Source organism: Populus alba, chromosome 1 (assembly GCF_005239225.2).
Source record: "Populus alba chromosome 1, ASM523922v2, whole genome shotgun sequence".
NCBI lineage: Eukaryota > Viridiplantae > Streptophyta > Magnoliopsida > Malpighiales > Salicaceae > Populus > Populus alba.
In genome coordinates, this window is record NC_133284.1 from 53,005,897 (window position 1) to 53,022,706 (window position 16,810).

At 34.1% G+C, this 16,810-nt stretch overlaps 1 protein-coding gene across 5 annotated transcripts; it reads left to right on the forward strand.

Annotated features, from left to right (window-relative positions):
• The first annotated feature begins 5,985 nt into the window (after window positions 1–5,985).
• On the forward strand, window positions 5,986–13,213 carry LOC118063034 (pentatricopeptide repeat-containing protein At1g30610, chloroplastic). 5 transcript variants are annotated; one of them, XM_035076943.2, is made up of 8 exons: window positions 5,986–6,105; window positions 8,501–8,582; window positions 8,725–8,909; window positions 9,609–9,722; window positions 10,681–10,771; window positions 10,849–11,006; window positions 11,522–11,953; window positions 12,354–13,213. In XM_035076943.2, exons 1-8 carry the CDS (start codon window positions 6,073–6,075, stop codon window positions 12,711–12,713), a joined length of 1,455 nt encoding a protein of 484 aa, XP_034932834.1. In that variant the 5' UTR covers window positions 5,986–6,072; the 3' UTR covers window positions 12,714–13,213. The 5 variants fall into 5 exon arrangements, 4 of the variants coding, with proteins under 4 accessions (XP_034932834.1, XP_034932836.1, XP_034932835.1 ...); XM_035076945.2 differs by having other exon boundaries at window positions 8,721–8,909; window positions 12,354–13,212; XM_035076944.2 differs by having other exon boundaries at window positions 6,060–6,189; window positions 8,721–8,909; window positions 12,354–13,212.
• Window positions 13,214–16,810: the final 3,597 nt, after the last annotated feature.

Sequence of the window (16,810 nt, forward strand, 5' to 3'; positions counted from 1 at the left end):
CTATTTCCTCATGCCATAACCAAACAGAAAGCAATCAATGATGAAAAAGGCACCGAAAATGTTGTCGCGGATCATTTATCAAAGTTGACAATAGATTCGACATCCGACATCACACCAATCAATGATTACTTTCCTGATGAATCTTTACTTTCTCTTAGTTCAATGCCTTGGTTTGCTAAAAATAACAATTTTCTTGCTTCAGGATTTTTGCCAGCTTATTTGGATAACCAAGATAAAAGAAAGTTTTTGAGCGACGTGCAAAACCTTTATTGGGATGACCCTTACTTATTCAAATATTGTCCTGATCAAATATTTCAAAAATGCATTCCCGACAATGAGGTAAGTAGTGTCATTAAATTTTGTCACTCTGAAGCATGTGGGGATCATTTCTCGTCAAAAAAGACAACTGCAAAAATCTTACAAAGTGGATTTTACTGGCCCACCATGTTCAAGGACTTATATGCATTCTGCAAAACTTGTGAAAACTGTCAAAAGGTAGGATTTATTTCAAAACATAGAGAGTCTTTAGATAATCTTTTATTGACTCTTAAGTCTCATTATAGTGGAGATGTGCATTGTGCATTTCATGACTTATGACTCCATTTTCATAAAGAACATACTCGACTTAGTCTTGGGAATCTGACTAAAAAAGACCTTGTTTGCCAATTTTTAAGAAAACTGGTTGGGAAGCCTATCCCCGACCCATAGAGGGCGTTTAAGCCATTCTTGGACGTAAAACCAAAGGAATATGTGAGTCACAATCACAACTACCTGTACATACACATTTTGTTTTTTTTTAAAAAGAAAAAAAGAAAGAGAGAGACTCCAGCTAGCTTCCATATCGGTGATATGATTGCATTTCCTTTTTCTCATCTATAAAAGCTTCTTCTTCTTCCCTTCATTTCTACTCAACCCATACATTCTACAAGTATAGACAGTTCTTGAAATGGCAGGATCCTCAGCTTTTAAAATAAAAAATATTTGTGTTTTTTGTGGATCTAGTCCTGGGAAAGGAAAAGAGTTTATAGAATCCGCAAATCATTTTGGTCAGATACTAGCTGAGAGAAAGGTTCATTTAGTATATGGGGGAGGCAGCCTTGGGTTAATGGGGAGTGTGTCAACAGCTGCATTCTTAGGAGGCAGTCAAGTTTTGGGGGTCATCCCCAAAGCTTTAGCAAAAGGGGACATCATTGGAAAAATAATTAGAGAGGAACTACAGGTCTCCACAATGTCTGATCGAATGAATACAATGTTTAACCATGTTGACGCCTTCATTGCCTTACCAGGTGGTCTGGGCACATTGTAAGAGATCTTTCATATTTCCTCTTGGGCCCAACTGCACATTCACCATAAACCCATAGGTCTGTTAAATGTGAATGGTTTTTATGATAATTTGTTATCTTTTCTTGATCAAGCTGTGGAACAACAATTTCTAAGATCTTCGGCACGACAAATCATAATTTCTGCTGCTACTGCTGAACAATTGATTGACCAACTACAATCTTTCATCCCTGTAATTGATCCCTCAATGAGTCGCATAAATTGGTCAACTACGGAAAGCTGTAAAAAGCTTAAATTGGATTTGAGCCTTCATTTGTGAAACCTTGTGTCTTTTGGTTTTGTTAATAACACATTATTTTGTTTTGTTATTTCTTATATTTGTTTAAGTGTGTTTCAGGTTTGTCAGTGTTCGTTGTTTCAGGTGATGTCTTCTATACTCCATCTTTCTACCTTAGGACATTGAGGACAATGTCTCATTTTGGTTGGAGGGAAAGGGTAGTAGTTGATATTTAAAAATATATTTTTTAAAAAACCTGTGTTTTCTATTTCATAAACTATTTGCAAAACTATTGTTACTAGGATGACATAGTAAAAGGAGTTCTTTTGTTAAAGTGACTCTTGAGACGCATCTTAGTAAACATTCTTAATAAGGTCTATCAGAATACTTATTGAAATATTCAGGTTTACAAACTCTCGTATTGCTAGCACTTGATTCTGCTCATATGCTCATTTAACAAGTATTCTTAAATCTTCATTTTCACACACACACTTTAACATATGATTGTGGGTTGCACATTGGATTATTACATTATTTATGTTCTTTTGTTAAAGGTAACAACTAAGGGAAAGAGATAATATATAATTTGCAAAATAAAAAAAATAATGATAATAAAAAGGTAGATAAGTTTGGTTTCATAGCCTCCCTAACCTAAGCAATTAAGCTCGAAGGGGTGTTTTAACACTTAATACCCTAAAGTCAACTGACTTGGGAGCTATTGGCCCAACGCTTGATACATGGGTTGAGGAGAAAAGCTTAAGGGAATCAAACATTGCACTATCTACGTATCAATATCTACAACCCGAGTTACTAAGCTCGTAGGGGTGTCTCAACACCTAATGCTCTAAGACCAACTGGTCTAGGAGTCATTAGCTGAAAGCTCGTTACATGGGTTAAAGATGCATTGTGTTTTAAGTTATATGTGTAGATATATATATAAGAAGATAATAATCCTAACCTGAGGAAGTTAACCTTAAACATTAGAGCAAAAATTTGTTTTTCTTTCAAGTAAAGCCCCATAACTATATGTTGATATTTTGAGCACAAAAAAAAGGTTTAGTAATATCTTGTTTAAAAGGTATTGAACAGATATATGAATTTAATGAGAGTTTGTTTATCTAGATAGATTAATGGAAGTTGAATGATGAATGCCTTGCTTTATGAAATTTGCAAATTGTTTTTCTATTTTAACGCTTTGATTACTAAGGACTAGTAATAAGCTGGTTGAGGGGTGTGATTAGTACTTAAAAGTGCATATTTATCAAGGTTTTATATCATCATTTTGCACTTAAAGTATCAATAACTCAACTAAAGCATGTTTTATAATAACAAGTCTAATACTATAAAATGCCCTAATATATGGTAAATGTTCATCTAAAATGCAGGCCTATCACATAAATCAAAGGATTGATTGATGAATTCAACTACTGAAATTTGTGAAGATAAAGAGAGGGTGAAACTTAGAAAAGAGATGTTGGTGCAGTCCAAACTGGAACACTGTTCGGTAATTGGGTCATATCTTGAGTTCTAGATGTCCAAATGACCTCAAATTTTTACACAGATTCAGTAAGACATAGGAATACAACTTTCATGTTTACATCAAGATCTAAGAAGGCTGCTTTTAAGTCCAAATTATAGCAACAACGGAGAAGTCCGAATTTGTCCTGCAGCCCGAATATTGTTCAGTGTTTGGCCCATATCTGGAGTTCTAGAAGTCCAAATGACCTCCATTGTTTTTTCCTGGAAAGCTGCATCAATATCCTACAACTTTCATGTTTTCCAGTGGACCCAGTTCGGATGGTAACATTTTTTCTTTATTCAGACAAGAAGATAAGGATTTTCACCAAGTCAAAAGTTGGCCACCCACTCAACAATTAGTCATCAAATCAATAATTCTGAATTTTGGCCTATAAAAGGAGGCATTTGCCATGTATTTGGTGGCTTGGTTGTTCAGATCAAGCTCATGCTCTTTATTTCTCTCTTTATATTTTTTTGTAATTTTTAAGTTTTGCTTTCATTAATATCTTGTTTATGCTTTTCATTTCCTTTCCTTTACTTAGTTAACTTGTATTTTCTTTATGTTCTTGTTTTGTTTATTTATGTTTCTCTTCTTCATTATGTTTAGCTAAGTTTATTATGTCAAGGTGAAAAGGTTACACTAATGGTGTAAAAATAAATATAGTGTAAACTTAACATGGATCTTAATGTTTAATATTAACATGTCTTATCTTTTTATCTTACTAATTCTTAATACCTTGCTTGTTAAATGGTTAATCTAGATTTATGTTGTATAACACTTGGTACAGCAAATGCTTGGCACTCTCATAGCCCAACAGTATGGTATTACCTACACCTAGGCTATGAAAGGAACTTGATTTGTTGTTAACATCAGTTAACATCATGAATTCCTGACAATATTTAAAAGTTTGGTGTTATGTAATTAAGATAATTAATATGATCATGTTAATAATTTATAATGAGCTATTAATGAGAAATCATCCGATTGGAACCTTTTTTGTGTGTGGTTTCCAGTTGAATAATAAGAGTTTATACTATACTTGTTTGAAATACCATTGGTGGATCCTCTAACCTTGACATTTGTTTTTATCATTGTTTAATCCTTACATTAATCTTCCATCTCAAAGTTCTCATTAATTTATTCCTCCTCCTCTTTTTTTTATTATTATTGTTATTACTATTACTACTACTAACACTATTATTATTATTATTATTATTATTATTATTATTATTATTATTATTATCATAAAATCAGTATATAGGCTAGAAACCTGTGACCCGATCTTTTAGATCATTCTCAGGTATAACAACGCCACGTACTAAGTATTATTATTATTATTATTATTATTATTATTATTATTATTAGTAATACTACTAATACTACTATTAATATTATTATTACTATTACTATTATTGTTATTGTTATTGTTATTGTTGTTGTTGTTGTTGTTGTTGTTGTTGTCTTGTTATTTATAATTTATACAATTAACCTCTCAGTGGTTCGACCCCGGTCTTGCCGGGTTATTTATTACTTCGACACTCCTGCACTTGGGAGAAGACATCAATCTTTTGGTCGTGTCACCTAGAAAGCACATGAAACACATATCATCAACAGAGAAGGAAAGCATTTGCAGGAAAGCATAAGAGAAGGAGAAGGAGAGCCAAAGGTAGCAGATTTGGAAAGGGGACATTGGGTGGGTCAGGTTCTACTAGAAGAGAAGCAATTGAAGAAAAGGAGAGAAAGATGAAGAGATGGAGAGGAATTGAAAGCATATCTTTCTGATTAAACAAAAGGAGAAACAGAGCATGGTTTTGCTGTGTTTTTTTCACAGAAACCAAACAAAATATTTTGTTTGGTTTCTGTGAAAAAAACACAACAAACCTAATTTCTGTGAAAAAATCACAGTATGGGAAAAATGGGTTTGGGTTTGCTGTGTATGGGTTGCTGTGTTTGGTTTCTAGGAAAAATGCAGGGGTTTGGGTTTGCTGTGTATGGGTTGCCTGGCGAAGAGAGGTGGCTCGATAGGAAAGGAATGGCGAAACGAAGGGTGCCTTCGGCTTAACGAAGGAATGGTGATTCTTTGAGTTTGCTGTGATTCTTTAAGTGGTGAAATGAAGGAAAGGTGATTCTTTGAGTTTGTTGTGTTTGTGTATGGGTTTGCTATGTTTGGTTTCTAGAAAAAATTTTGGGTTTGCTGTGGTTGAATGAGTTACGTTGTTTTGTATGGTTTCTGAAAAAAATACAGCAAATATATAACAAGATTTATGCTATTATTATAACTACAGATTAAAAATAAAAAGGATGAAAACATAAGATAAATAAAGACATTTGAGGAAAAAAAATTACCTGGAAGAAGAGTTGAGAGATGCTTCAATTGTTCTATAAGAGATTTGAGAGAGAAAGAGAGTTAGGGATTTGTATTTTGGACAATACGCGTTTTATCAACAAAAAAAAAAATTGTTTTCCTTAGAATAAGGAAAGGAAAACATTTTCTTTGACTAACTTTTTTAATATTTTTCAAACATGAGAAAGTGTAGAAAATAAATTCCTAGAAATAAACAAGGCATTAATATCATTTAAAAGAAGTTATAGTTTATGTTGATGAACATGCTAGTTTGAGAATACTTTTACCATCAAATGAAAAAAAACTTAATAATCCTAGATTTTGACGTAGTCAAAACTCCAATTTTCAATCAGTTAAACGAACAGTGTTGTTTTTTATTCTTTTGGCTAAAAAAAAAATAAGATCAATTGGGTTGATTCTTCTAATTTAAAATCTGGGTGTTGTCTTGATTTTTTGTTTGGTTTCACAGGTGGAAGTAGGAGAACTTGAAAGGTTACACTTTGGGCCCAATAAATTCAGTAGCCCTTAGATGAACATCCTATATTAATCCAGAGGCCCAAATGACAGACATCGGCTTCTATTGTGCAAACAGGCAGAACTGCTAGTTTGGAGTTTGGTGCCACGATAAGTTCCTTGTAAAAGGGTGTCATCATGTTATATGTCTCGACCACAAGCACTGAAACAGTGAGTGAAACCAAACCTTAAAAAGAACTCGACTTCATAGTATTTTAGCATTCTTCTCATGCTTCTTTTCTCCTGGGAGCTTTTGTAAGTTACATTGGATTCTTTTCCAATTCTCTTGGTTATATTTTGTTTTTATTCACAAATTCAGATTATTGAAGGTCAATTTTCAGTATATTATCGAAAAAGATCAACTTTTTATTATGATAATGTAATTTTTCAATCATAGGCAAAGCTAGGGAATCTTTTTTAGTGACTCCAAGATAGAGGTTTGCTTGGCTTGTGATACTGTGTGGTGTGAATTGATAATATGGAGGTGATAATTATGACAAATGGGCAAAACGGTTTATCTGGTTTTGAAAGAAATGGGAACTTAACCTGTAATTGTAGCTGGAAACAACATTCTTCATGTGGTCCTTTGAATTCTTGGAGACCTCCAATTTGTGGTGTTCCATTGAAGAGCAAGCGTGGGAAAGCAATGAGAGTTGTTGGTGTAAGAGTTAAGGCATTGCAAAAAGACGAGTCTGATAATCGGTTAGTTGGTGGTGGTGGGGTTATTGAGAAAGAGTTAGAATTTAAACCATCTTTTGGTGAGTATTTGAAGGCTATGGAGTCTGTTAAGACTGGAAGAGAAAAGAATCAAGTACATAAGTCAAATAGTTATAAGTTGAAGGATGATTTAGAGGGGAATGATGCGCCATTGTTGGAAAGAGATGAAAGGAGTGTAAAATTGAGGGGGTTTAAGGATCGAGTGAAGGTGTCCAAAGTCATGGAAAGTGATGAGTTTGGCGAGAATGCTAATGGGTCCAGTGGTGAGGAAGATGTAGTTAACGCAGAGCTTGATTACAGAGGAGGAAGAATTAGAGAGTTCAATCATAATGTGGATGGCAAAGAAAGTCATGCGCATGCTAATGTAAGAAGGAAGAGGGTAGGAGCTACAAGTGATGAGCGATGGTTGAGGAATGGCACCAGGAGCTCGAACTCAGACTTGGAGGACCTCAATTATAGGAGTTATAAGTTGAAGGGTAATTTAGAGGAGAGTGATGCCCCATCACCGGTAAGACATGAAAGCAGTGTGAATTTGAGGAGGTTTAACAATCGAGAAAAAGTGTCTGAAGTCATGGAAAGTGATGAGTTTGGTGATAATGGTGATGGATGCTCTGGTCAAGAAGATGTAGTTAATGCAGAGCTTAATTACAGAGGAGGTAGAAGTAGAAAGTTCAATCATAAGTTGGGTGGCAAAGAAAGTCACGTGCATGCTAATGCAAGAAAGAAAATGGGAGGAGCTACAAGTGATGAGCGATGGTTGAGGAATAGAACCAGTAGCACGAATTCAGACTTGGAGGACCTCAATTATAGGAGTTATAATTTGAAGGGTGATTTAGAGGAGAGTGAAGCCCCTTCATCAGTCAGACATGAAAGCAATGTGGATTTGAGGAGGTTTAACAATCGAGAAAAGGTGTCTGGAGTCATGGAAAGTGATGAGTTTGGTGACAATAGTGATGGATGCTCTGGTCAAGAAGATGTAGTTAATGTTGAGCTTGATTACAGAGGAGGTAGAATTAGAGAGTTCAATCATAAGGTGGGTGGAAAAGTAAGTGGTCTGCATGCTGATTTTAGAAGGAAAATGGGAGGGGCAACGAGGGATGGACGATCGTTGAGGGATCATACTAGCAGCATGAATTCAGACTCGGAGGATTTCAATGAAACCAAGAGTATGAAGACTCGAATTGCTCAACGAAGTCCTATGGTATTAGAATATATTGAAAGCATTGATAGAACTATTGGCTTAAAAGAAAATCTTCATCATGCTAAAGATTCCCTGGATATGTTCGGAATAAAGGGGAAAGCTTTTGAAAAAGAGAACATTGGTTCTGGAGTCAACAAAATGAATGGTGGAATTGTCAGGAATCGTAGTCAAGCTGATAAAATTACTGACAAGAGATATGTGCAGAAAAAACGGATTGTCAAGAAGAAGTGATCAGGCTTTTGTATGCATGAACGACAATACCTTTCTAGAGTACGGAGTACTAAAATTCAAGGAGCAATTGAATTTATCTTGATGCTTGGTAAATTTCAAAGATAATCTCTCAGAATTTCTTCCCAGACAAAATCTAGATTGTTCTACATAATTGATTAAATTGAACATCATCATACTGCAGGGTGAATCTCTGTCCTGTAAGGAAAGAGAAGCCCACTTTAGTTCTTTGGAGTGTAGCTTTTTTGCAACATATACTCTTTTACCTTTTAACGTTGCGGAAAAAAAGCTTGTTCTGTTTCTAAATATAGTTTTCATGACTTGTATCACTCAATCCAAAATTTTATCCTCTCTTGAATTAGTTCACAAAATTGTAAATTTTGATTGGTAATTTTGGTAAATCATCATGTCTTGATACAGGCATGTTTACACAACTGCACTTCATGTACTTGGCAAGGCAAAAAGACCTGTGGAGGCACTCAATTTATTTCATGCAATGCAGGTAATGCTCAAGAATTTTCATCTGTTGCCTTGCTCCTTTCTCATTTAATACAAGGTTATTTAATTGAACAATGTAAAAGGAAATCCTCACTGACTTATGTCATTGCTTCTTCTTCTTTTTTCCCCCTGTCCTCTCCAGCAAGAAATGTGTTTGTATCCTGACCTAGTAGCTTATCGTTCTATAGCTGTCACTCTCGGACAAGCAGGATATATGAAGGAACTTTTTGATGTCATAGATATCATGCGATCTCCTCCCAAGAAGTTCAAATCTGGGGCACTTGGGAAGCAGGACCTAGGTTTGGAACCTGATATTGTTGTCTACAATGCGGTTAGTGACACTTGGCAGTAAACTAGCCGTCTATATCTGGAAAACATTTGTCTGTAACCTCTGCACTATAATTTTTACTTCAAAACCCATATTGATGACTGTTAGTTGTCCCAAGCATGTCACATGTAATTAACTCTGCATGCATGTGTTTGTGGGCATGGGCATGTATATTGCATCACCTTATGCTTATGCTGGATGACATAATAGCCCTCTGAAATTTATGGATGACAAGTTCTTTTCATTGAATCTACACCTTTCCAAATGATACCCATTAAGCTAAGTTTTGACTATCTCTGTTATCCAAAAATCTATAGTTTTTCTGCATGTTCTCTAGGTATGAACTGATCTTCTTATCAACAGATTAAACAATAAGCATGCTTTGTTAAATTTGAGATGACCTGAAAGGGTGCTTTGTGGTCCCTGTAACAGCAAAGTAAAATCATTACTGTATATTGTTTTGAGAGGGCATATTTTCCGTAGTCTTAAGATCATTCCAAGAATTTCGACTATCTCATCCATTACATCTCTTCCCACTAATTGGGTATAACCAAGGATGGACTTGTGCCATAACATGCTGATCATGCATTATCTATTTCCCTTGGCATATTCAATCAATTATCTGTGAATCATTTCAATTTACATAATGCATAAATCCAGCTATGATCATCCATGGCATTTTGACATTCCTTCTGTATGTAGGTCCTAAATGCTTGTGTTCGGCGAAAACAATGGGAAGGTGCATTTTGGGTCTTACAGCAGATGAAGGAAAAGGGTGTGCAACCTTCTACTGCAACGTATGGACTTGTTATGGAGGTAATAGCTGTTTTTACTATCCACGGTTCTTAACAATATTTCACATCAGCAGAACCTGTATCTTAGATTCTTAGCAATACCTTGTTGTATGAGTTTATCATTGTTCTGATAAACAGCTAGTCATGTTTGCTGACTTGCTACTATGATTATCACTCCATATTTCAACTTTCATAGAGCTGTTCATAGAACTAGACTTCTAATCTAAGCATATGGACTTATTTTTTCTGAGTACAAGTACATCATGAACTGTTGGTTCAAATCCTACCACCAACCTCTTTGGTGTCGTCCAGAGATTCATCTCACCTGTTGCCTGGTGCATGATGGCTGAGAGGTTTGAACGTACCCCAGGTTTTACCCAGTGCTAAATAAAAGGTTTAATTCAGAAAAAAGACTTTTGATTTTTGCAGTATGAAGTTAGTAACCTAACCGAGGTACATCAGTTTGGTTGAATAGGGTGTCATATGAACTTGCTGTACAATATTAATTCTCTGGTTGGGCTTTCCGTTTCTCATATTCAATGACTGCGCCTTGATACTTCCCAATTAAGATAATTCTAAGGGTTGTTTGATCTTGATTCACTCTCATGTGTTCATGTGGTAGTTTCTACTATCTGTTAATGTTGGATTCCAATGTTAGTTTTCAGTAGTAAGAGGGGGTACCATTTCATAGCATCATGAAGTGATAATTTCCCATCATTTTCTGCTGTTTAAGATAGGTGCTCAATCTAGCATCTTTTAGGGTGAAATATCACTGTCAAAGCATAGGAGCATGAGCTATCCTTTTGACCTGCATACCATCAAGAAAAATGTTTCCTATGAAAAGCCTTATGTTGTATTATAAAGTGGACTTATGGAACTGGTAACAGTTTGCTAGATATTCTCATTTTCTTGAATATACATCTTAGTTTTTGTAATAACCAGGAAATGATAAAATGGTATTCTGCCTCGTACTTGAGCAGGTAATGCTTGCTTGTGGCAAGTACAACTTGGTTCATGAGTTCTTCAAAAAAGTTCAGAAGTCTTCCATTCCAAATGCCTTAGTATATAAAGGTGCTTGACTGATCTATCATTTCTTCCATTTGATTTTATAGAACCTCATTTTGAAATCAAATTATTGTTACATGCAGTTCTCGTCAATACTTTTTGGAGAGAGGGTAAGACAGAAGAGGCTGTGTTGGCTGTAAAAGACATGGAAAGACGGGGAATTGTGGGCTCAGCTGCTCTTTATTATGATCTTGCACGCTGTCTCTGTACATCTGGAAGGTGTCAAGAAGCACTAGATCTGGTAATCTTTTTATGCTTAATCTACTATGTTTCTGTTGTGCATGTATATTTAAAACTGAATATAAAGAACACTGTATTGTAGCTAGACGATCCGCATGCATTGAATGGTGTGTTGCTAATTAGAGTTTATGAGCACGGGGAGCTATATCACTGCAAAAAGCAAAAATCTGTGTATTGATAACTGGTGCCTGCCCGGTTAAGGTTTCAGTTGATGCTACTGTTGAATGCACAAAGAATATGCGTCTTTGGTTCATTGAGAGACTGAAGAAGCCTTGGGCTGCACAATTGGGGCCCTTTCCTAACTGCTGGGATGTCTCTTTTGGCATTTAATAGTTTGCAAGCTTTAAAGCTATATATTTTGTGCACTAATTGATGCTTTTGTAAAACTCCATGATATAAACAAGTAGATTGCAACAGGTTTGGTGTCACTTCAACTACCTACAATTTGTGTGCTTATTATTACCACTAGCTTTTCTTTGAACAAACAGTCCATCACAACCTCCTTTCATTTCACAGATTGAGAAAATATGCAAGGTTGCTAATAAGCCTCTTGTAGTAACTTACACTGGCTTAATCCAAGCTTGTCTGGACTCTGGAAACATTCAAAACGCTGTGTACATCTTCAATCAAATGAGGAACTTTTGCCCCCCAAATCTTGTTACTTGCAACATAATGCTGAAAGCGTATCTAGAACATGGATTGTTTGAAGAAGCAAACGAGCTTTTCAACAAGATGTTAGACGATGGCAATCATATCAGCAGAAGATCTGATTACAAGTTTCGGGTAATACCAGATATCTATACTTTCAACACCATGCTTGATGCAAGCATTGCAGAGAACAGGTGGGATGATTTTGAGTACATTTATCAAAAGATGTTGCGCCATGGGTTCCACTTCAATGCAAACCGTCATCTTCGAATGGTACTGGATGCTTCTAGATCTGGAAAGGTACTTCTCAAATCTATTGTGATTATTTGAAATTACACTTGTACGTGAACATATTATTGAAATGGATGTTAATAGCATCTCCATAAAAATAACACTAGGCTGCCAAACTGCATTTACATCCTGACTGAATAGCCTGATTCAAGGTGCTATTATATGAGAACAGTCAAAAGCACTTGTAGGAATAAAATGGATGCCTTGTTGAATTCCTTAGGAGGGATGACAAGAACTTATCTTTTTAGTACACTTTGGACACAATCTTTGTAAAATGCTTCTAGGTAATTCATCTGTTAGAAAATTCTGAATTCTGAAAATTTTAGGAAGTGTAAAATCTCAGAATTCATAGTTATGGAAATCTAACTTTCTTGTCTTTATCCTCTTCAAATTCCCATTGTATCTTCAGGGAGAAGTTTTGGAAATAACTTGGAAGCACTTAGAGCAGGAAGATAGGATTCCTCCGCCGCCTCTTGTCAAAGAAAGATTTTGCATGATGCTTGAAAAAGAAGACTTCGATTCTGCTCTTGCTTGTATTACCACAAATTCTGCTGGAGAGTCTCAAGCATTCTGCAAAAGTGCCTGGTTGAATTTATTCGAACAAAACGCTCAGCGGTTTAGAAAGGACACCATCATGCGGCTAATGCATGAGGTGCGTGTGCTTGCTGCTCAAAGCAACTCACCAAACCCTGTATTGCAAAATCTATTAATATCCTGTAGTGATTATAATAGGCCTCGTGTAAAGGTTCCTGGATTCAATTTAACATAGATTTTCTGTACAGTTAAATCATGAAAATCCTTGAAATCTTAATATGATAAGGTTTAGGGCGAGAATGAGTCTTGAAATTATTCGTCCTGAGAATGCCTCAAGACTATGTGGACCAATTAAGGAGTTTCTATCAGTATAAAGCTCCGCAATCTATCAAGAAACCACTGTAAAGGGCTTGGCGACCTATTACTATGCAAAAGGACTCGATGGGATCTCTGCTCTAGAACATTTCAAGCTGTCATGCCTGTTGTAGGTATCTAAGTTCAATGAAGGTAACATTTCAAGCTGTCAAGCTTGTTATAGGTATCCAAGTTCTATGAAGGTGAGGTAAGCCTTCAAAATGGCTTCAGATGTATCCAGTTGTTAATGCTTGTGATATTGTGTGTTCCTTAGTGTGGTTATAAATAATGTATGAGCAAGGTGTCTTGAAGCCTCGTATTGTGATTACATGCCCAAACTAGCTAGTCGAATAAATGAAGGGACAATAGAGTTTCCGAGGAGATTATTTTTTCTTTTTGGAAAATTGGTTTTTCTTAGTTATTATATTTTTTTCTATTTATTTTAAAATATTATGTTTAATAATTTTATTTTTTATTTTGTTTATGAATTTTATTGCTTTTTTTTTTAATTTTCAAGGTTTTTAGTTTGTTTAGGTGTTTTTTTAGTTTATTTAAGGAGTTGTAAATCTCTTACAAAGAAAACTACTTGACATGGTAAATTATTAAGAAATAAAATTTTGAATTCTGGTTTTTGGTGTGATGATCCTTTTTAGTAGAATTGTGTTGTTTGTTTTTGCTATTTTTTTTGTATTATTTCTGTTTATATTAGATGGTATCAGAACCTAACAATCTTTGATTATTGTTTGCTTGTTGTATGCTGTAAAATAACCATAGCTGGAAAAAATAATAAAAATAAACATGTTCAAGGAGAGGATGAAGAGGTTTTCTCTTTAGAGAAAAAGGTTCATGAGCTAGAAATTGAGGATATACAAAGGTAGATCGCAAAGCTTACGTGATAATTGAAATAAAACACCCAACAAGAATAAGAGGAGAGTAATTGTGAACCATGGCTAATCTAGAGGAGGCAACCTTTTAATTGGGCAGCACTTCATGGAGATTTTGATTTTTAAATTAAACTTTCTAATTTTGTAGGAACTTTACAAGTGGAAGAGTTTATCGTTTAGTTGAATGAAGTATAAAGGATTTTCAAGTGCATAAAAGTTTAAGAGCAGATAAGGGTGAAGCTTATTGGTATTAGATTAAAAGGGCGAGCTTATGCTTGGTGGAAGCAATTAAAGAGAAAGATAAAGGAACACTTTTTTCTGTTTGGATACATTTAAACTTTTTACCAATGACTCCATACATTGGGATGGGAGAACTATTGCTAAGTACATTGAAAACTCTACCAACCGGTGACTAAGAATGATTTTTCAGAAAGAGTAGTTGATTGCTAGGTACTTAAAGTAGATTATGATAGTTCATGCAAGATGTATTGTGTTTGCATTCTTTATAAATAGTTTTGTAAGCCTATAAGAGAGCTTTGATTATGGATAAACAATAGGTTATTAGGGTAATTAACAAAGGTGGCTTTTGATTTGACCAAAATAACAAGGAGGTGTGCGCTAACAAAAAAAATATCATTCATTTAGCCCGAATCGATAACTAAATATATCACAAGTTAAAGTTCAAGTTCTAGATATGGTTTTAAATTTTAGTGTTTTAGATATGATGAATTAGGACATTGAATTTATAAGTGCCATAAACCAAAGAGTCGTAAGTGTAAACATTTGTAAGTAAAATAGCATAATGAGAAGAGAAGTGATCCTATTTATGATGATTAATACGATAGTGAGGAGGTTTTCTAAGATAATGATGGTGCTACCTCAATTATCCAAAAGAGTTTGCTTATTCTTAAAAGTGATTCAAATCAAGATTGGCTACACACTAGTTTTTTTCTTTCAACTTGTACCTTCAAGGACAATGTATTTAATTTGATTATTGATAATGGTAATTGTGAAAAGGTGGTGTTAATTGAAGTAGTAGAGAAGTTGCAACTTAAAAAAAAAAAACACCATATACCCTACAAATTGAAGTAGATGAATCAAGATCCCAATGTAATCATGGATGAATATTATCTTGTTTTATTTTTTTATAGGTAAGAGATATTTATATAGTATTTGATATGATTTTGTGTCTATGGATGTATGTCATTTAATGCTGTATAGACCATGATAATATGATAAGAATGCCATGCATAACAAACAATGTAATACTTATACCTTAATATAGTAATGAAAGAAAAGGGAAGTTGTTAAGAGCGAACATAAAAATATGTTGTTTTTATCCTAATTTATCGAAATGAAAAAGAGAGAGAGAGAGAGATAGAGAGAAAGGAGATTTTAGAGAATCAAGATGACATGAAAAGGGTATGATATGGAATAAGTCATTGGTCGCTACTAATGGTTCTACTAAGATTGAGATTATACTAGTATAAAACTATTACTAATTTTCAGGACTTTTTAGCCATTCTTATCGTGTCATTTTGCAGCAACAAAAATAAAAATAAAAAACTACTACACATGCCTTCATCTCTTTGCTATCTTCTTTTTATCTCTAAAAAGGAGATAAAAATGAATAAAATGATCAATGAAGAGTAAAAAAAAAAAAAAGGAGTTTATTTTACTTGAAAAATATTAAATTAATATATTTTTTTATGATTTTAATGTTAAAAAATCAATTCTTGTTTTTTCTTTGGACGATAATTTATTTTAAAAAAAAAACAATGTAAGGTAAATAGTATATTTAAACTCTGTTTGTTTTTTCATTTCAAAAGTGTTTTTAAAAAATTAAAAAATTAATTTTTTTATTTGCTTCAAATTGATATTTTTTAGTGTTTTCATATCATTTTGACGTGCGGATATTAAAAATAATTTTTAAAAAAATAAAAAAAATTATTTTAATTTATTTTTTAGTAAAAAATACTTTTAAAAATAACCACAATCACACTCCCGAACACCTTATTAGTGCCTGTTTGAGAACTAGTGGCTTTTGTCTCCTTTTTTTTTTCCCTTAAAAGCTAAGTGTTTGAAAGATTTTTAAAAGTTATTTTGAAAGCTCGATCAACATATATATATAACCTGTTAGTGATTTTATATGTATTAGATGGAACTGAGATTATATTTATTTTAAAGTCCAATATGAAGATATTTTCGTGAATAGAGTAATATAGCATATAGTTACTACCGATCAAGGATTAGATATCACAAATTTAACCACATTTTTTTAATCAATTAAATACTTTTAGCTTTGATTTTTTTTTCCCCATCCGACAATGTAAAAAATATTATTATACAATTACACATCAAGAAATCTTGGTTAAGTTTTTCTTGTGTCGTGAATTATTTTCTTTTATAATTTACTATAATGCCATCGAACTGTTATAAAACCAGTAATAACACTAGGAGCAAGTCGGCGGTGGCTTGGGACGGCCATTTCCATGGCCACTAAGAGCCCGTTTGGCTACGCGTTAGAGTTTGCGTTTCTTCAAAAATGCACTGAATAAATGTTTGGTTAAGAAAAAAAAACTACTTAATGTGCATCGGTCTCCCACAATAAATTGCGTGCGGAACGCATGGAGATGGAAAGCAGCAAGCTACTGCTTTCTTGCGCGGCAACAAAAGGCAACCATGCTACACTGCTCACTGAACAGTGTAGCATGCCTCCACTTTTCACTGAACAGTGGAGGCATGCTACACTGTTCAGTGAATAGTGTAGGATGGTTGCCTTTCGTGGAGAAGTAAAATGCATTGAACCGAGTCCGACCCAGAAAAAAAAAATTATTTTTTAATTGTGTTATATTTGCTTGATGACATAGTATTTGCAGAATTTGATCACAATTCTAATTTGTTCCTGATTATATTTTACAAGTTATGTTGTTGCGTGTTAAAGAAACCAAGAAAATTGTTGGATGTATTTCAGACGTGATGGAATTGTATATCGTTCAATGGAATAATAAAAAAAATATTTTATATAACGTATGATTTATTTTATGATTAATAGCAATAGTTTAAAAATCATCAATATTAAAATATATTTTTT